The sequence below is a fragment of the Phaseolus vulgaris genome, chromosome 8 (genome assembly GCF_000499845.2).
Source record: "Phaseolus vulgaris cultivar G19833 chromosome 8, P. vulgaris v2.0, whole genome shotgun sequence".
NCBI classification, from domain to species: Eukaryota; Viridiplantae; Streptophyta; class Magnoliopsida; order Fabales; family Fabaceae; genus Phaseolus; species Phaseolus vulgaris.
The window spans coordinates 8,152,317-8,172,246 of NC_023752.2; the positions used below are offsets into that span (position 1 = coordinate 8,152,317).

At 32.7% G+C, this 19,930-nt stretch overlaps 4 protein-coding genes across 12 annotated transcripts; 2 read left to right on the top strand and 2 right to left on the bottom strand.

The window, feature by feature from the left end:
• The first annotated feature begins 1,880 nt into the window (after positions 1 to 1,880).
• LOC137824515 (non-specific lipid-transfer protein 1-like) lies at positions 1,881 to 2,246 on the top strand. Its single transcript, XM_068630181.1, has one exon. The coding sequence runs from the start codon at positions 1,881 to 1,883 to the stop codon at positions 2,244 to 2,246; it is 366 nt and encodes a 121-aa protein (XP_068486282.1).
• Positions 2,247 to 3,839: 1,593 nt separating this feature from the next.
• LOC137826175 (pentatricopeptide repeat-containing protein At1g01970-like) lies at positions 3,840 to 6,864 on the top strand. 4 transcript variants are annotated; one of them, XM_068632052.1, is made up of 4 exons: positions 3,840 to 3,946; positions 4,105 to 4,325; positions 4,993 to 5,480; positions 5,981 to 6,864. In XM_068632052.1, exons 3-4 carry the CDS (start codon positions 5,028 to 5,030, stop codon positions 6,755 to 6,757), a joined length of 1,230 nt encoding a protein of 409 aa, XP_068488153.1. In that variant the 5' UTR covers positions 3,840 to 3,946; positions 4,105 to 4,325; positions 4,993 to 5,027; the 3' UTR covers positions 6,758 to 6,864. The 4 variants fall into 4 exon arrangements, with proteins under 4 accessions (XP_068488153.1, XP_068488151.1, XP_068488152.1 ...); XM_068632050.1 differs by having other exon boundaries at positions 3,847 to 3,905; XM_068632051.1 differs by having other exon boundaries at positions 3,851 to 4,325; positions 5,003 to 5,480.
• A 3,379-nt stretch (positions 6,865 to 10,243) lies between these two features.
• LOC137824516 (non-specific lipid-transfer protein P3-like) lies at positions 10,244 to 11,184 on the bottom strand. Its single transcript, XM_068630182.1, has 2 exons — positions 10,826 to 11,184; positions 10,244 to 10,253 (listed from the first exon to the last, which is right to left on the bottom strand). The coding sequence occupies exons 1-2, from the start codon at positions 11,182 to 11,184 to the stop codon at positions 10,244 to 10,246; spliced, it is 369 nt and encodes a 122-aa protein (XP_068486283.1).
• A 3,867-nt stretch (positions 11,185 to 15,051) lies between these two features.
• Positions 15,052 to 19,659, bottom strand: LOC137824308 (serine/threonine-protein kinase STY13-like). 6 transcript variants are annotated; one of them, XM_068629884.1, is made up of 7 exons: positions 19,310 to 19,581; positions 18,506 to 19,095; positions 17,756 to 17,888; positions 17,380 to 17,575; positions 16,757 to 16,881; positions 15,894 to 16,052; positions 15,052 to 15,654 (listed from the first exon to the last, which is right to left on the bottom strand). In XM_068629884.1, exons 2-7 carry the CDS (start codon positions 18,709 to 18,711, stop codon positions 15,367 to 15,369), a joined length of 1,107 nt encoding a protein of 368 aa, XP_068485985.1. In that variant the 5' UTR covers positions 18,712 to 19,095; positions 19,310 to 19,581; the 3' UTR covers positions 15,052 to 15,366. The 6 variants fall into 6 exon arrangements, with proteins under 6 accessions (XP_068485985.1, XP_068485988.1, XP_068485983.1 ...); XM_068629887.1 differs by having other exon boundaries at positions 15,052 to 15,661; positions 19,310 to 19,506; XM_068629882.1 differs by having other exon boundaries at positions 19,198 to 19,502.
• Positions 19,660 to 19,930: the final 271 nt, after the last annotated feature.

Here is a 19,930-nt window from a genome sequence, read left to right on the forward strand (position 1 = left end):
GATATTTTCAACTGTTAACAAAAGATCACATCATTTGTTAGCGATTATGATTAAACATTTTCTATTTTTATGTGACTCCTATTTGTCATAATGCTTATGCAATGTAGACTTTCATTTGGGTTTATGAAAATAAATTTTGCCGGACAATTAACTTCTTTCCATTTTTTTTTAATATTGTTAAGAATCAAAAGTTTTTATTAAGTTATTTTTTATCAGAAAAAATAAATAAAATTATAAACTATTTGTAGTGAATAGAAATTATCTTATGACTTCGTTACATAGTTTGAAACAAGAATTCTATTAGTAAAAGAAAATGTAAAAAATGCTTCAATTTAACTAAATTTTATAAAATTTATTTGTAAGGTAAAATTTGTTTCTCAATTGGAGTTTCATAGTTTTTTTTTCTTTGTAATTTTTTTTCTTTGCATGGAAAGTTAAACACTTTTTTAGTTGATTCTTTGTAATTCTCTATATGGGATTTTGATCAATAAATTGTTTTTTTTTCAAATTTTTTTTCAATTATATGTTTTTTTACAATAAAATTATTATAAAATTTCTAACACACTTCATCCAAATTGAAAAATCAAACATTAAATTTGCAGGATTGAACGTCTAATAACAATTTATAAAGGGATAATTTGATACATTCAATAATCCTACAAAATTAAGTAATAAATAAGGATTAATCATACTTGCATGCTTTAATTTTTAATTTGATTATATAATTAGTGATATAAAATTCATAACGATAATAAACAAAGATAGAAAAAAAATTGAGTTGGAATTATTATTTTATGAATATATATTTGATCTATTTTTTAATATTTACACACACATATATATATATATATATATATATATATATATATATTTTGAGAAAACCATTTACATAATCATATTTTTTATGTCTATCCCTATCCAACACAATATGGATTCTATCTTATACTCCTCTTTCCCTTTTCTGATTTGTAACATTTGTTGCTGAATTTTTCAACATCTAGCTATTAATTATTTATATATAATCATGATAGGGATTTCAAGTAATCAATCATAAGTAATAGACGTGAGTGTTTCTTTATTTGACCTCATACTTCGATTAGTTTTTGTTCCCCAAAAGCAATTATTAGGTGCTAAATCCAATTTTCACTCACATTTTAATACTTCTCCGAATTCAACTACACTTCTGTTATTCTTCATCATAAAAAGTGTAGGTAAAGGGATTTCCAATCAGATCAGCAACAAAATACTCATTCTAAAATAAACAACATCCAAATAAAAACACAGAGATAAAATGAGTTTTACACCATCTATCAATCTAAAACATATTCTTTGAAAAAAAAAATATTGACAAAAATGCATTTTCGAATTACAAGGAAAAACAGAAGATAAATGAAGTGATCTATAACACAGAACAAACAATGAATGCATCTGTGATAAACAGTTAGTGACAGAGAGCATTACATTTAGCTGAATTTCATTTAGCTTCAATGCTTGGTGTTTTGATTATAATCATTGGCTAAAGTTGAACAGAAGTTGGAGGGTAATAAACAAGTAAGTTAGCAGAAAGGTGAAGTTGTATGAAAAGCTTTAGTTGTGAAGAAAGTGGCCCCCCAAACTCATTTTAGGGCAGGCAGAAAAGGGTGATATGCACATTGCCATTGTATTGCATTATTGCAAGTACCGGTTATCTGTCATTCAATTCTTGCATTAAATGAAAACCAAATGACCTACCATTCCTTAATTCGATCACATTTCATAATCTAACCATCCCAGGTTGAATCCCTCATCTCTATAAAAACCCTTCAAATTTCATTCACAAACCACAACCTCAACAACATCATCCCTTGAACTGCAACTTTCTCCTCCATCTTTTTTGAATCATGGCTAGCCCTCTGGTTTTGCAGGTTACCTGCGTGGTTGTGGTGCTGATGGTTGGTTTTGGACACATTATGCCCTCGGCAGAAGCAGCGATTCCATGTGGGTCGGTGCAATTGGCTGTGGCACCATGCATATCCTACCTAACGGGTCCTGCTGGTACCAAAGTCCCTGCACCATGCTGCAACGGGGTGAAGCGCGTCAACGACCAATCCAAGACCACCCCAGATCGACAAGCTGTGTGTTCGTGTCTCAAAAACACTGCTTTGAGGATACCTGGAATCAATGTTCCACGCCTTGCAGCCCTAGCTGGCGCTTGTGGGGTCAACTTGCCCTACAAGGTCACCCCTTCCATTGACTGCAACACGTAAGATCACTCGCATGAACAATCTTTCAGCCAAATTCTATATAAGCCTCAAATTTATCAGTCATGCTGTCACTTTGAAGAGAACTTGTGTTTAAATAATTCTGTTACTTTGATCATTAGCATATAAAATGTTCATGCATGTAGTATATTTATGCAGATACTAACATCAAGTTCACTTTGTTCATTGTAGGGTAACTTGAACAGCTTTCACAAGGATTTACCCTTGTGACTACATATACCTATTTCGCAATAATAACCAGAAGAGAGGGAATAAAGATGTTTAACTTCCTCCTTTGTCTGGATCTCTCAGTAGGGAGTATTTTATACTATAGGATGATGAACTCCATCTCCACCAATGTTATAATGTTGTTGTTTGTCCAATGATATATTGGATTTTCTATCATATCTACATATATTGGATTTTCTCATGGGAGCACAATTCTACACTTAAAGATTCTAAATTTACATAATATTTATTAATGGTGATTAAATATTCAGTTAATAATATTATAAATATGTATTTGACTTAAATTTACATGTTAGCAAAGTACATAATGGATAGTTTCATTTATAAGGTTAATATATAATTTTTATCATCCAAACATGCCTTATGGAATTTGAAGGACAACTGATATACTGGTGAGTGAGCAAACTGCAACATCATACTCTAAAAGAAATAAATACTTCTGAATTGCAAGGGGTGGAAGCTATTTAAAGCAGTGTTGCATGAAAGAATTTATGTTAAATCTTATGTTTAACCAATGATTGAATCAAGGATGATGACCATATTAAGAAGTCCACTTCTCACTCATAAATATACGGTTATTATCCCTAATTATCAACCTAGCGTATGATACTATATATTTGTGAATAGTCTGATAACAATCCGATAGTGGATAATTTAATAAGATCAACAAACTTTCAATATAATAGATTCTAAATGACTATGATATCATTTAAAGAAGTAAACTTTAAGTCTAATTTAAATCTTACAAAACCAACATTTTAGGTGATATTTGCACCCACTTATACATTATTAAAACGAGCATATATTTGAATAGGTTTTGACTCATTTAAATTTTAGTCTAAGTTGGATTTAAAAAATTTCTTCCTGCAACCCCATGGTTTCATCATGTATCACATGGATGGTGAAATTATCATTCTATTTTTAATAAAAATATAAAAAAAATCCTACAACACTTTCTCTTCATCTTCTTAATTGAACATGATTTTCAAATCTGTCATGAAGATCGATTGATATGTATATATCTATTTAGAGGAATTTTGACTTGTAAATTTACATCTAGTTATAATCCAAGTAAACCTGATTTGAAATCTTCCTTAAATATTTTGTTTTCCAAATCTATGTTTATTTTAACTAATTATTTTCTATATTAATTAGTTGAAATTATTTTTATACAAGTCCGTTGATTATAACAAATATTTTAACATATTGATTCATGGTATCAACAGTTGAAATCAAATAATTTAAAAAAAAAAAAACTTTAACCATTACATGAAACAAATTCTTAAATACAGTTATAATTTTTATTATAATTATTATTAATAATATGAATAATATTAATAATATGAATGGTATGAATGCAGTGTTAGCCTGTGTGGACGTTGAATGCAGTGCGAGCGGACGACACGAGTCTTTCCGGTACAGTTGGGAACGACACCGTGCCGAGGACGCCAACTCTAGTTTGTTTTTGCTTCGATTTTATTTTGATTTTTTCTATTTCTTGATTCGTTACTTGATTTGGCACAATTCATTTGCGAATTTGTTCTTTCGTTTTGATCTGGAATCCGATTCGGAATTAATCGTTTGAGCTTATTCGTTGAAATTCTGCAATTGAAAGTACACAAGAAGCAAATCCCTGCACGAATTGAAGCCAACATTGGAGGAGAAGGTGGTCGAAATTCGGTGATTTGAATTAGAAAGAGCATTCCTATCGGAATTGTTCAAGTTCTGTCTAATTGGTGAATTAGAAGCAGCTGACTGCAGTGTTGCTGAACGAATGGCGGCACTATTCTGGTCTTGTGTCCATTGAATTAATTGAAACATTTCATCGAGCACTTGGTAAGCATTGTTTTCAATTTATTATGAACAGTCTAGAAATGGTTAAATAGACAAAATAGTTGGTCAAAGAGTGCAGAATTTTGAAAACTATTTAATAAATGGTACGAATGAATTTGTGGCGCATATGAACATTTTCCTCTTTATATTATCCATCCCTAAACCAACTGTATGATTCGAAACCGATTACGTCGAACCATCCGCGAAGGTATGTACGTTGCAATGCAATTGGTTTGGGTGTGAAAAAAATCTAAAGAAAGATATTTGTAACCATCTTACTGGTAAACAAATATTATCTGATTGTTAAAATATTACATATCTCTTAAGAGGCACTGCTTACAAAATTTGGAATACCTCTCTAACCTCAGCTTGTGCTTTTTCATTACTCTTGAGTCCTTCATTATTTCAGCCATCGTCCAATCTATGGTTGTTGCTGAAGTCTCACCTCCAGCACAAAAAATGTCCTTAAAAATAATTGCTATTAGACAGGAATAATAAGTTGTTTGCATTTTTCTGTATTAATCAAGTTAATAAATAAATTAATTACCAATGTTTGCTTCGGTATTAAATTTTAAGAAATGGAGTAAGAGATCTATGCTTCATTTTGTGGCTGCTTGTGCTAGCTTATTGTGATGTGAATCTTTTGATTTATTGGTTTAAATATCATTAGGATATAACAGGTTCTAGTTTTGATCAAATACTTCAATGATGGGCACCTACTGCAATAATAACCTCGTGTGCAACTTGAATTACCCACACTACTCAATAACCAATTGTGGTGTTCTGACTAGAAGACACTCATTATGCCAAAACCCAATTTATTTTCGTTTCCACAAACACCGTTTTGATTCAGTACTAGCTGGTATTGGTATGAAGGAAATTGTTAAAGAAGTCAGTGAAGAAAATGAAAGAAGGTTTAGGTGGATTGAGGTTGGCAAAAATGTCACGATAGAACAACGACAGGCCATATCTGAACTTCCTTTCAGGATGTCAAAACGAAGCAAAGCCTTGATGAGACAGATTATATGTTTTTCTGCAGAGAAAGGCACCATATCTGATCTTTTGGAATCATGGGTGAGGATTATGAACCCTATCAGAGCAGACTGGCTTTCAGTTCTGAAAGAGTTGAGAATAATGGAGCATCCTCTTTACCTTGAGGTATTTCACATTTTTTGTTTCCTTGATACACTAGTTGCAGTGAGGTTTGAACTTACGCCAACTATCCAAATTCCAAATGGCATATGATAGTGTTTTATTTACCATTGGTTTTGTTGGTTTTAAATGTGAAGTCTCATGCAAAGATGCCAGTTTGAGGTTTATGTATTTACAAAAATGTAGTGAAGTGACCTTATAAGTAAAATAAAAAAGTTAAATATACATTCATTACGAAAATTGACGTTTTCTACATTTTATGGTTGTGATTAGTAAAAGAGGGGAAATGCAGTTTTTTCCTCTGACCATCTAAATGTTCTTGTCTGTGTACAAAGTTTGTGTAGCAAGGGAGTGATTTACTTTGTGTTGAATATTTTCCCAACTATTTATCGAGGTAGGTGATAACTTTCTTACCTGAACCTATGCAACTTATATTTTGTTTGCATTTTTTTATGCTTTATTTTTTGCAGTCTAAAATTATTCTGTTGATGTATACACATTTTTAGGTGGCAAAGCATGCTTTTCAAGAAGAATCCTTTGATGTCAATATTCGTGACTATACTAAGATAATCCATTATTATGGAAAGCACAATCTGCTAGAAGATGCTGAAAATTTTCTCACACTCATGAAGCAAAGGGGCTTCATCTATGATCAAGTAATTCTGACTACCATGGTGCACATGTACAGCAAGGCTGGCCGTCATGACCAAGCCAAGGAGTATTTTGAAGAGATCAAATCACTTGGCGAACCTTTGGATAAAAGATCATATGGCTCAATTATCATGGCCTACATCAGAGCTGGAATGCCTGAAGAAGGAGAGAATGTACTTGAAGAAATGGAGGCACAAGAAATAACCGCAAGCAGTGAGGTTTACAAGGCACTGCTTAGAGCCTACTCTATGATTGGCAATGCTGAAGGTGCACAAAGGGTGTTTGATGCAATTCAATTGGCTGGTATAACCCCTAATGATAAGATGTGTAGTTTGGTTATTAATGCTTATGCAATGGCTGGACAAAGTCAAAAGGCTCTAATTGCATTTGAAAATATGAGAAGAGCAAGTATCAAACCCACTGATAAATGCATAGCTTCAGTATTGGTTGCTTATGAGAAGCAAAGCAAAATAAATGCAGCATTAGAATTTCTACTAGATTTGGAGAAAGATGGCATCATGGTTGGGGAAGAAGCCTCTGCGGTATTAGCTAAGTGGTTCCAAAAACTAGGGGTGGTGGAAGAGGTGGAGCTTATTTTAAGAGACTTTGCCACCAGTCACCAGATAAGCTAATGTAGAAGTTACTGCATATTATTTATTTGAAGCTTTTTGGATCAATTATAACTGTTATGAAAATGATTTAATATGCAATGCAATGAATATTTGAACTGTTCTGGAAATGATTCTTTCATGAAAGTTACTCGATGCAAAATAAGCAAACTGAATCTTAGTTAAAATGTTTAATTAATTTAAGATGTTTAAATAAAGCAATTATTATCTATGACCAGACCCAAGTAGTCGGGTACTGGAGAGTTATAATTAATTTCACGAGTATCGACCCGACTACAAAATAATATTTTAATATTATCATTTGTAAGTATAAATAACATTTTAATATTATAATTTTGTAAGTTTCATATTGTTTACAAAGTGAATCTTAATTCTGCTGAGCTTCTGCTGTTTACAAAGTCTGTTTTCTATTTAATAAATCTTTTACTTCATTATTCATTTCTTCCCACAACATTTGTTCCTTGTGGGTTTGATATCTGTCTTCAGGGACAAATTATTAATTTTGACAATGTAGTGCACTTGTCGTAGAAAAGTCATTAGCAATCGCTTAACAACTAGCGACCCTTATCGACCAATTACTCGGTTAAGACAACCGCTTAACAACTACTGACCCTTATCGAATAACTACTCGGTTAAGGTAGACGCTTAACAATTAACGATCCTTATTGACCAACTACTCGGTTAAGGCTGCTTAACAACTAGTGACCCTTATCGACCAATTACTCGGTTAAGGCAACCACTTAACAACTAGCGACCCTTATCGACCAATTACTCGATTAAGGCAACCGCTTAACAACTAGCGACCTTTACCGTAAAAATAAACTACTTAGTTAAGGCAGCTTCTTAACAACTAGTAACCCTTAGCGACAGTTAACTACACGGTTAAGGCAACCTCTTAACAACTAGCGACCATTATCGACCAACTACGCGGTTAAGGCAACCGCTTAACAACTAACGACCCTTACGATACAAATAAACTACTTGGTTAAGGCAGCTGCTTAACAACTAGCAACTCTTACTGACTGTCAACTACATGGTTAAGGCAACCACTTAACAACTAGCGACCCTTACCATAGAAATAAACTACTCGGTTAAGACAACTGCTTAACAACTAGTAACCCTTACCGACCGTCAACTGCACAATCAAGGCATCCGCTTAACAACTAACGACCATTACCATCAAATAAACTACTCGATTAAGGCAGCTTGCTTAACAAGTAAAAGTCTTTGTTGAACGAACGCAACACTACATACAACTCTTCGGCGAAGGCAACCTGCTTAAAAATTAGTGGCCCTTACTAATTATATGTGTAAAAGCATACACCACACAGAAATTTCCTTAAAAGTGTCTATCCTAAGGCAACCTGCTTAAACATTAGAGGCTCTTACTGATTATATGCGTAAAAGCATACACCACTTAGAAATTGCCTTAAAAGTGACTATCCAAACGACTGGATAACAGAACTGATGCGAGCATATCATTTGGTTGTTCAAACTTTTTTTAAAAAGATTAACACTTAATTTTGCACAAGTAACTTATCTCAAAGGTGCCTCGGGACACCCAACAATCACATCCCATCTCTTCTGAGGTAAACACATCGAGCTTGGAGTACAAGTGTACTGGTTAGTACCGGACAAGCCATGTCACTCGGTCTCAGTAACTGACCAACCACATTAATATACATTAAAGATGCTCAATAAATGACAGTAATGACAATTATGGAAACTCCCTACGAATCATAATCATGTCCCACCGAATCCAGGTGACATCCCCGAAAAATCAGCTAACAGTGATTTAGTGGAAGATATCGATTTATTAAACATATTCATCAAATATACCAATATTCCAATATACTAATATATCTCCCTATAAATCAGGGATCATGATAGAAATCAGTTAACATTGATATTTGATAGATTTAGCCTATCACAACAAAGGCTATATGATTAAACATTATAAATAAATCCTCCGCAAAGAAATAAGGTACACTTTAATCAACTTTCACTATACACTCTTAATACAGAGTACTTACTTTATCGTCAGAGTACCTTATTTAGGTTAACCCCGACCGAACACAAAAAATTAAAGGAGAAAACTTGAAATGAAGAGCGAGAAAGCAACCCACACATCAACAATTGTACAACTAACGTCCATCGTAAATGAAAGAATAACTTATGATTTAGAATTGTGAGATGATAGATTGTAGGGTTTTTGACCATGATGGGGTTATTTTTTCTGCTTTTAAAAAAATGGGGTCCGTTTAAAAACATTACAAATTTAGGCAAGTCGTGTCAATTCGACACGACTTCATATGCACAAATCGTCCCAATTAGACACGACTCTGCCACTTCATATTGAAGTCGTGCCAACTTAGCACGACTTCTGCCTTGTCATACTGAAGTCGTGTCAACTTGACACGTCTTTCCATAAATAATTTACTTCTAGTTCAACTTTATATTTTTATTTTATATCTTGTAATGAATTTTACTAGTTTGTTTAGTTCTAATTAATCTCTTATCATCATTATGTGTTATGTAAAATCATTACTTCTCAAGCTCTTTATTTTGCAAATTCACAACAATAATTCTCTATTTATTTTCCAAATACAATAAATTTTCATTTATCTATTTATTTCCAAATTCAATAACAATTTTCTTCATTTTTTAATTAATCAAATAATCAAATTATTGTATTACATTACGGTCAAACATGATTAATACACGATTATCCAATTTTTTGTTCCTTAAAACTAACACTCTTAGAAAATTATGTATCAAATTAATTTTTAACATTACATAACTTACTACCCAATATATAAATAATAAAATTAAAAAAAAAATTATGACACGGCAGAAGTCGTGCCAAGTTGGCACGACTTCAGTATGACAGGACGGAAGTCGTGCCAAGTTGGCACGACTTCAGTATAACAAGGCAGAAGTCGTACCAAGTTGACACGACTTCAGTATGACATGACAGAGTCGTGTCTAATTGGGACGATTTGTACATATGAAGTCGTGCCGAATTGGCATGACTTGCCTAAATTTGTAATTTTTTTTAAACGGACCTCATTTTGGTAAAAAGCAAAAAAAATAACATGATGGTCAAAAACTCTAGATTGTAGGTACCAAACCACAAATATTTATTTTAAATATTTATAAATTTTAAGATAAAAGTATTTGTGTAAGTCATGTTTATTTTAACATTTTCATGCTTATTTTAAATAAAATTATATTAATCTTAACAATTTTGAAACAGAATATTTCTATAAATAAATTGCTTATATAACAATTCTTTTTTCAATTCATTCACATCAATCATATGTACAAATTTTCTACTCATTTTCTCTCTCTACATATAACCTAGCTTTACATTCTTTTTCCCTTCCTTTGTTTTCCTTACCACTCTGGTTGAAAGAAAACCTAAATGAATCTGCACAACATATATGACGTAGCGTACCCCTTTTCATGAGTAAACCCTCAAGCTGCTGCTTAATGCAGGCTGCAACAAATTGAAAATGGTAATCAACAACTGAATTTCAAACTAATATATAATGCTCTCTATATACCCATTATCTATATTTAAAATATGCATTATTTAATTGAATATATCAAAGGAAGAAGGGTGATTAGCTGCAAACACGGACACGAAAATTGATACACGGAGATCCATAAAATCTTTAAAATGTAGGACACAAATCTATATATTATATAATTATGAATTATATAAATTGACAATAAAGATTTATGTGCACAAGTATGTTCTAAATTATTTTTTGAAGCAAAAAGATGTTTTTCATGACTGGTTCACAAGGATTTGTTTCTTATTTTTATAATCACAATAGCAATTTATATAATAAAGTTTGAATTTTTAGAAAATTAATGTTTTTTTTTAAATTGTGTTAGAACTGTACTGGAATTGTCAAAAATCTAACCAAATACTTTTTGAATTAGACACTTCACAGATACGTGTCCTACATGTGTCATACGAGTGTCGGTGTCCAATACGAGTATGGAATACCGACACGTCATTTAAGAGGAGTGTCCGAGCTTTATAGGTGATGAGTTACGTACCTGTCGCAATCCATGGTGAGGCTGAATTGGTAGGGAAAGGTAACGCCACACCTTGAAGGAAGGCTTGAATATGCTTCGTGGTTGATATGGTCAGGGGAACTCTGAGCAGCCTCTTGAAGGCAACGGCAAGTTGTTTGCTGACTATGTGTAGACATTGCCTTGTTTCTCAGCTCTATGATCAGCATGCAGCAATCTAAGGGGACAGTTTCTCCTCCATTTTTCGCGTAATCACCGCATGCTTTCATCACAGGGTTCATATCCAAGCACGTTAACTCGCTCATCGCCACCCCCAACACCATCATGCTCGCCACCACACCCATGCAGTAACTGCTCACCTTCCCACTCCCTGTGCTTCCCATCGTGTTCTTCTGATGGTATTATCGATTTTCAGAACCTGGTTTGGGAAGGGATTCGTCAATTCAGAATTTCTATTAGGTCAAACATATATATAGGGGTTTTGTTAATGAACATGGAGGGAACTAGGAATTCGGGAAACCTTAGATATGTTGGTGGTTCATATGTTTCTTGTGCCTATGTTTGGAATTTCTCCTGTGTATGAAAGGAAAAACTGTAAATACAGATTTTGTCTGTTTAGATATAGGATAATCTATTTCTATGTTTTTCTTCAGTTTGCACATGAATGAACTATCAGAAAAAACTTTCTTCAGTTTGATATATAGACATTAAACAAATGTAACACTATTTTTCTTTAAATCTTCTATTTTGTAATCTTCTACATATAGATTTTTTATAATTTCCACCGTATTTTATACTGAATTTCAATATTTTTTAGTCTGAAATCTTATAATGCTATTTTTTTAAAAAAAATACTAGGTGTGTGTCTATACATATAGTTTTTTTTTGTAATATTTCAATTTTTTTTATATTTTATATTTTATTTAACATTTGCAATGTTTAATAATGAAAATATCACAAAGCTATTCCAAACTTAAGAAAATTTGCATTATAATTTTTAACAATTTTAAATATTTTTAGACATTATTAGAATATTTTTCAATCTATTTTTTTTAAACTATTTTATTTTATTTTAGTTATATTTTATGTAACATCCCATAAATTACTTTTAACTATTACAATACAAGTTCTACCGATTTCTATGCAGATTTGGAGTTTTCAAAATATTTTTATTTCAAGATTATGACTTATAAAGATACAAATATTAACAATATAAGGTCCAAAACTACATCCCAAAGGCCTCCAGACCCTCTGACACCTGTATGGTCATCTGCTTGTGTATGTAGTACAGTCACCGCAGTTTACAACACAACTAGAAAAGCAAAGAGTAAACTAATGAAAATAAATTTCATAACATATTTAATTCATGCAAAAAGAACCAATCAAACTAATCATTTATAAACATTTTTTTAAATGTTGTTATATAAAATTTCAATATCAATTATCATTCATATAGATCCCACATGGATCTATTTTCAATCACAATCATTGGATTTCATTTCAATCCCACTGACTACACATGAATTCATTGCCTTCCAGAAGACTAATTAAGTATGCCCTTACTAGAGGCTAACACCTGATCCAAAGATTACTAGGGAATCCAAAAGAAATGATCATGGTAAGTTCAAACATCCAATACTGAATGTCTACAGCAGGACCCGGTGTGTATGAACTCAACTCCCTCTCCGCTTCTCACCACCTGATATCTTTGTCTATATGACTTAAATCATCAATGAAGGTAGATAATCTCTGTTAAACATAGACTTTTCATACTTAATGTCATGAAACAACAATTCATACATTATTCCAAATCTATGACATCAATTTCATAAAATTTCCATCATTCATATATAATACATATCATTCAATCATATAACATTTAAAAATTCATATCATTCAAGAACTTTTTTCAACATCAAAAACAATATTTAACTTTCAAACTATCAAAATATAATATTCATACATGTTCACACAACATAAAATCAAGCAATTTTATCAACTAACATTCTTGCAAGAGAAATTCAAACTTGGGAGCGCGTCCCCTCCACATTCAGATATTCTAGCCTAGGTACTATTGAAAGTTAAAGTTAGTTTCCTTTACTTGACATTTCACTGATGGAAATTCTATTTCAAATAGGGAAACCACTCCAAAATTTAGGAACCTAGAACAAATTATCCAAATATTACCAAATTTTAGTATGAATTTAATCAAGTTGAGATAAACACTTTTTTTAAGGGAGAAACACTAAATCATAGAGAGAGAAAAAATAGAGAATAAGGGATCTTTAGAGTAAGTATGAACTTACTCCTCAGCTACAACATGACATGATCAGATTTTGAAATAGATGAGGTATGAGAGAGAAAATGAAGAGAGAAATGAGAGAAGAGAAGTTGGAAGAAAGATGGAGAAAATAAGAAAAGAAAAAATTGAAAGAGAGAGAAAAGATGGTGGGGGCGGCTGTATTTTTTGGCGGTTACATTTTACCATTGATCTTAAATGCTAAAACCAATAACAAACAATTGTGCAAGTCAAGACAAGTTAAAAAAAATAGTTTTGAAAGTTTTGAAAAAAGAAATTAAGAAGAAATAACATATTCAACCCTAAAATTAAAAACTGGAAGAAAAGAAAAGATATAAAATGGATTATAACTGACATATAGAAAGAAAATATCATATTATATGTAAGAAAGAAAGTGTTATATATACATGTAACTAGTACGGGTTAGAAGGTCATTCCGATCCGATCAGCACCGCAGGTCACATAATTGTCTACTTACGTTAACAATAGTCAAAATGTATCGTGTGATTGGCTGTCCCATGACAACGAATCATGAGTTGACCAAGTCAGCGAAGTTAATCCGTAATTAAAGGTTACTTAGCGCAACACTAAGCGCGATCCAATACCCTAATCCAGCCCACTAACAAATGCCTATTAAGGTAATATAAATAACACAGATTTCAAAAATCAAGTACGTTGCTGACTTGATCGCAGAGTGCCTTTTGTAGGTACTATCCGAATTTGTATTCTCAAACGACCAAGAAGCAAGACGAGAAGGAAATGAGAAGTCTGAGGAAAGGAAAATTGAAGGTTAGAGTGACCGACCCACATGTGCATCAGACAATCGTTCTCTAGCCCCAATACCTGAACGAGAACAATACATAATTTATGTCTTAAATAATCAAGGAAAATAGGAAAAAGTTATAATATTTAATTTCATTTGTTTACTCTTTTTTCACCCTCCATTCCAAAGAATTTGGTTGCATAACTCTTTGATTCACAATTTGTGTATCATCCAGAAACTGATTGTTAATTTACATAACTCTTTTATTTTTACTTTTTCCTCAAAAGTAATTATAAAGGAAATTTCGTAAAATGAAAAAAAATATGTGTGCTAAAAAGTATTATTTATTTTCCCAAAACATAATCATAAAAAATATAAAAAGAGTAGGAAATGAAAAAGATTTTTCTTCTTTGGCAGAGCAAGAAACTTGAGGCTACAAATGCAAACATGTGAAATTAAAGACGATTGGTGGTGCAACTTTAGTTGATGGCCAAACAAAAGATGGTTTTATGAACTAGGTTGGTGAAATCCCCTTTAAGCAATTAATAATACATTACTCTTCAAAAAGTTCTTAGAATATGATATATATATATATATATATATATATATATATATATTTGTGAGAATGAAAGTGTGATTAACCTAAATAATTATAAACATGTGTTACCACTGAATGAAAGAAAAGATAACTCTGAAAAGCTAAAATTCTAAAAGAGATTCTCTGTAAAGTAATGATGCGCAATAAGTGAAAATTGTCAGAAATGGCAGTTAGAATCCAAACAATAGTTACTGTGCAGTGTTTCAGATATTTCTCATGGGAAACGAGTCTGCAAGATATTTATAGACGGTTGTTTATAATGTAATCAATCACGTGACAAAAAATATAGTATCCATATTAAAAATGTGTAAATAAAAGTATATTTGAATTTATTTAAAAACACAATAAAAATGTATATTCTAAAGATAGAAAAATATCAATGTGAACTAGGAAACTGAAATAAAAATCCAATATAAATTTGATTTAATAACTCCTTTAATCTTTACAATTGTTTAAAATTTATTTCCAGATATTTATATTAAGAAATGATTTATTTAAGTTCGTATAAATATCATCATAAAGACTAAGAATAATTTAAAAATATAAGGAAAAGAGATGCTGCTATAGAAGTAGCATAATGCGCCGCCAAATTAACACAAACCACATCCTTTGGAAACAACCATTTTACAATGAATCAGTATTACACAGTAATTAATAATAACCTTTCTCAGAATAGTAAAATGTCTAAACTAATTAGTTCCTTTACAGCAAGATTTAGAAGATAATGTAAATAATCCTATTTTCTTTTCCTTAATCTTTCAAAAGTCTATAAACAACAATCTTTCTTTTGTAGAACATGTTACATCCTTTTGGTTACTCATAAATTTACTAAAATTGTATGCCATAGAATGGCAACTCTTTTCATCTACAACAAAAGGGGATTTTAAAAAATTTAGCACTTAAAGTTAGTTTTTGGTCCTCTTTGAAGAAAACAATTGGCGAAGAAAACCAAACCTTCCTCTGTTTCGGGCAGAAAACTCAGTAATGGTGCCATTGCTGGTGGTAGCCACCTCAGGTTGATTGTTAGGTGGTGGCAAAGGAGGAGATGGTGGTGAGAGAGTGAAGAGAAACGCATTGAGCATGCGGATGATCTGACTAAAACTGGGTCTCATGTTAGGATCTTCAACCCAGCATGATTGTATGACAAAAGCAAGTTCAGGGGATATATCATCTGGAATGCAGGGCCTCTCTTGCTACAATCTCAAATGCAAACCATTTCATGATTAGCAATAGTAAGTAACAAATCAAATTATTCCCATAAAAGGTAGCTTTTGAAAGCCAACATAACCTTAATGCATCAACAGCATATATGGTATGGATAAGGGAAGTATGCATGTTATAAACACACATCATAGAGAAATTTGTATCAGTTATTTCTAACTTTAAACAAATGAGATTGATGATAAGAACCTAGTGATATCGAATTTAATACCTTAAATGCAGCAGCATAAGCAGCCTGCAAATTGGACATCCCTTCAAATGGCATGCGGTTTGTTAGTAGCTCCCATAGAACAACTCCAAAGCTATATACATCAACCTTGTTGTTGTAGTGCTTTTTCTCTCCCTGACGCAAAGTCACAGTACTGTACAACTGCAAAAATTGGTGTAAGGTGTCAAAACAAACCCCATGTATATAAACAAAGCATATAATAATAATGCATTCTTAATGTGCAGATTTTGGTGCCCTAGAGGCTCCTAAATATGTGCATTACTGTACTAAAAAAATTACAGGAGACTTGGGAATTTACTAAATGGTGATCAGCTATTCAGAAAAAATGGAATTTGCTAATGGGTCTTATCTGCTCAGAGAAAGAATTAAACTCCATTTGATGATATGTGTAAACTAGGTCTTTTCATAGGTAGAAATTTAAAGATACATACATATATATATTATATATTACTTCAGGGATAATAATATTGGAGGTGCACTCAATCAACCGAAGAAGAAACATTATGTTGATGCAAATATTCACTCACAAGCAATGCAGGGACTACACAAAACGAGCAATGCAGCGATTATACTGCATGATATTAATCGGTTTGATGCTGAAAAATTGTATTGTCCACCATTCTAGCAAAACACGTCTGAAATTAAAGTGTATATAATTGCTGGTTTTAGTATTAGATTCAGTCTCTACAACTTGATGGTTTGAATTGAGTCTCCCATTCATCTTATATCATGTCAGTGCAACAATTGTCATTTTATGTTAATGGTGACATCATGAATCAGGAGAATAAACCAAAATTTTGACTAGCTGGTGCACAATATCATCAGGTTCGAAGATAACAACATACCTCTGGTGCCATCCAACGGTAAGTTCCTGTTTCTGCAGTCATCATTTCAGTCACAGTTTCTTCTCTTGCGAGGCCAAAATCTGCAAGTTTAACAGACTTCTGGTCCGCTGTAAGCAACAGATTGTCTGCATTGTGACAATTTCAAAAACGTAGTTGAATAAGGATACACATTTTAATGCTAGAGTCATCAATCAATCTCAGATCTCAAACTATGACATCCATGTCAAAAGCTTCTACCATTTTCTGTAAGAGTCAAGTTCCAACGAAGAATTACTGGCTAAGGTATGTTTTCACATGACATTTGCATTGCAACCTCTCCTTTTCTCATCATTAATTGAAGAGAATGTAGCAAAAATAATTTTGACGAAAGTAAAACCCTACTAGGATAATCTTCTTCAGAAACACTATAGTAGAAGAAAATCAGAAAGTTGGAGAACTTAAATAAGAGAATTTCTACAAGGTTTAAGTGCCTAAGCTGCAGCAAACAGATTAATTTATCCACCTTGTAAGTACTACAAGAACAATTTTTAGTCACCCAAGGACAGTACAATCATGGAATCCATAACAAATCACCTAGTATACAATTTATCCATTAAACATAATATGCTACATATATAAAATACCAGGTTTCAGATCTCTGTGTATGATTCCATTGGCATGTAGCCAATCCAAGGCTCGAGCAATATCAAGAGCAAAGTTGATGGCCAAATGAAGGTCTAATAGTTTAGGACGGATACTCATTAAATATTTACGCAGTGACATCCCTGGTAATAGCTCTGTAACTATTACCATAAGAGGATCCTTACATGCTCCAATAAACTGCAAAAAAATAATAACGAGGAAAGAAAACATACTTGGATTGTTATATTCCACAAGAGGAAACCATCAATTCATACTAGCATGAAGGAAAATAAACTGTAATACTTAAATTAATTGCACAGGCTTCAATAAAACAGATTACAGAAACAGGAAAGATATTTTTGCTATAATAGAACTGACCTTAACAAGATTGTCGTGGTGGACACGAGACATCATATTAACTTCTCGAGCAAAACGATTTTCAAGGGAAGCTCTTTCTTCGGAAGTGCTCCCACGATGCAGAACTTTGATTGCAACAATTTGATCTCTATACCTGAAAAAATATTAATCTAAACCCACATAAACCATAACTCCAACTTCCAGCAAACCACTTGTTGCACACACACAAGCATACTGTTGAACAAGTACTCTAATAACCAGCAACAGTTAAACCATCACAATAAAGAAAAATCCAACACTATACAAGAGCCAGAAATCAATTGTTCTTAAGAAAAATCAAATCAATACCATGCCAATGATGAGCTTGTTGGTGTTGTGGGAACCTCAGATGTCAAATCAGTAGAAGGGGCAAACCAAACTTTGTAGGTGAAATTTGTGAAGGTGGTTATTTACTGCTTGAACCAACAAAGGCTCAGTTCTTATTTACTCAACGACAAAAGTAAAAAGTGATTTAGCTGAACAATCAGCCACAGCAAACATTTGACTTCTTACTTCGCACTTAGCCACAACAGAAAAGCAAAACACAATAATTCCGCCAGCTAATGGGACAAAAATATACATAATGATGAAAACTAAAGTGTAGATAAATATCCCAAGACTGTATGATCTGACATAACTTCTCAGACAATTTTTAAAGAAAACATAACGAAATTAAGGCATGACATACAAATTACAAAACATGATATACACATCAAAGGCTTAGCCACTGACCTTCCTTCATAAACTTTACCATGAGCTCCTTCACCAATCTTGGACCCAATGAAGAGTAGTTTAGGGTCAACCAATAGATTCTCATCAATTGTTAGCTGTGTGGCTGTCAATGACCCATTTTCCTTCACTGATTTGGATTCAGTGCTCCCCAACACCGATTCTTCACATTCCCTCTCTTCTCCTAACTTTCCCTCTCGGAAACTCATGATGCGACCTTAAACTATACCCGAATTCCTCATTTTAATCGTTATCCCCACAATTTTTTTTTCAAAACTCACAAAAAACAATTCTTTTAATCCAACAAGTACAGAACAAAACCAACAGCCCCAGAATCTTCCTTTCTAAATAAACATGTCTCCATAGTAAAAATCAATCCCAATTCCACTGATTGCTAATATTCCCTTCCCCACACAGCCTCTTCAAACTTTAACCCCCCTCATCAACAACATCCAAAACTCCAAAACAAGAAAAATAAAAACACAATTTTTTTCCTCTCACGTGAACCTGAAAAAATCAGTAACAATCTTCTTCCCTCCCCCACCCCGAAAAGTATATCATATTCCTTGTTTACGCTTCAGTGAGAAGCTGACCTGTGGGTGCAGTTCATCCAAAGAAAATAAAAAGGTAAAAGAGAAACAAGATAAGAAGAAGAAGAAGAAACAGAACAAAGAAAAGAACGAAAAGCAAGTTACCACAACATGGGCTTAAAATAATAATATTTCCCAGAAAAATAACACCATAGAAAAGTGGGAGAGGCAAGAGAGAGTTGAAAGTTGAAACAAACGAAAAGTGAAAAGCACCCACTCTCAGTCTCAGTCTCAGTCTCAGACTCCTCAAGTTGATGCTTTTGGAAAAGACACGAGGTGAATTTTCTCTCTCTAGAAGTGGGTGTGCTGAGACAAAAAGAAAGATTGGAGAGAGTGGAAGAAGGAGAAGATATTCCGACGAGAGAGAAGAGCGAAAAGTGGAAGGAGAGAGAAAGTATGTGTGGTGGTGTGCGTGAAGAGAGAGGAAAAAAGAAAAAAGAAAAAAGAAAAAAAAAGGAGGAACGAATGCGAGAGAGACACGTGGAGAACAGGGAGGAAAATTGGAAAAATTTGGCGGATGCGGCAGTTCAGATGTTAGGACATTGTCGTTGGTGGAATGCATCGTATGTCTCTTGCTTAATGCCTTCACTAATTTTGACTTCTGCCCAAATATACCTTTTTTTCTAAATTATTTATTACTAATTAATAAATATCTTTTAAATATAGAAAAATTACCTTCAGTTACCCATCTTATATTTTTGATAAAATGATATTCATAATTTTATACTCATAGACATCTATACTTTTATGATTTTAATAAATATCGCTTATTTTTTATAGTTTAATAATGTGACACTCAATTTCATTTATTATATATTTTAAAAAAACGAGTGAGTAT

Bases quoted from the DNA above. Each gene is read 5' to 3' on its own strand.
- LOC137824515 (XM_068630181.1), top strand. From the start codon at position 1,881: ATGGCTAGCCCTCTGGTTTTGCAGGTTACCTGCGTGGTTGTGGTGCTG.
- LOC137824516 (XM_068630182.1), bottom strand. From the start codon at position 11,184: ATGGGAAGCACAGGGAGTGGGAAGGTGAGCAGTTACTGCATGGGTGTG.
- LOC137824308 (XM_068629881.1), bottom strand. From the start codon at position 18,711: ATGAGTTTCCGAGAGGGAAAGTTAGGAGAAGAGAGGGAATGTGAAGAA. The intron at 17,889-18,505 runs GTCAGTGGCTAA...ATATTTTTTCAG, and splicing joins GGTAAAGTTTATGAAGGAAG to GTATAGAGATCAAATTGTTG. The intron at 17,576-17,755 runs GTCAGTTCTATT...ATTTTTTTGCAG, and splicing joins ACCACGACAATCTTGTTAAG to TTTATTGGAGCATGTAAGGA.
- LOC137826175 (XM_068632052.1), top strand. From the start codon at position 5,028: ATGATGGGCACCTACTGCAATAATAACCTCGTGTGCAACTTGAATTAC. The intron at 5,481-5,980 runs GTATTTCACATT...ACACATTTTTAG, and splicing joins AGCATCCTCTTTACCTTGAG to GTGGCAAAGCATGCTTTTCA.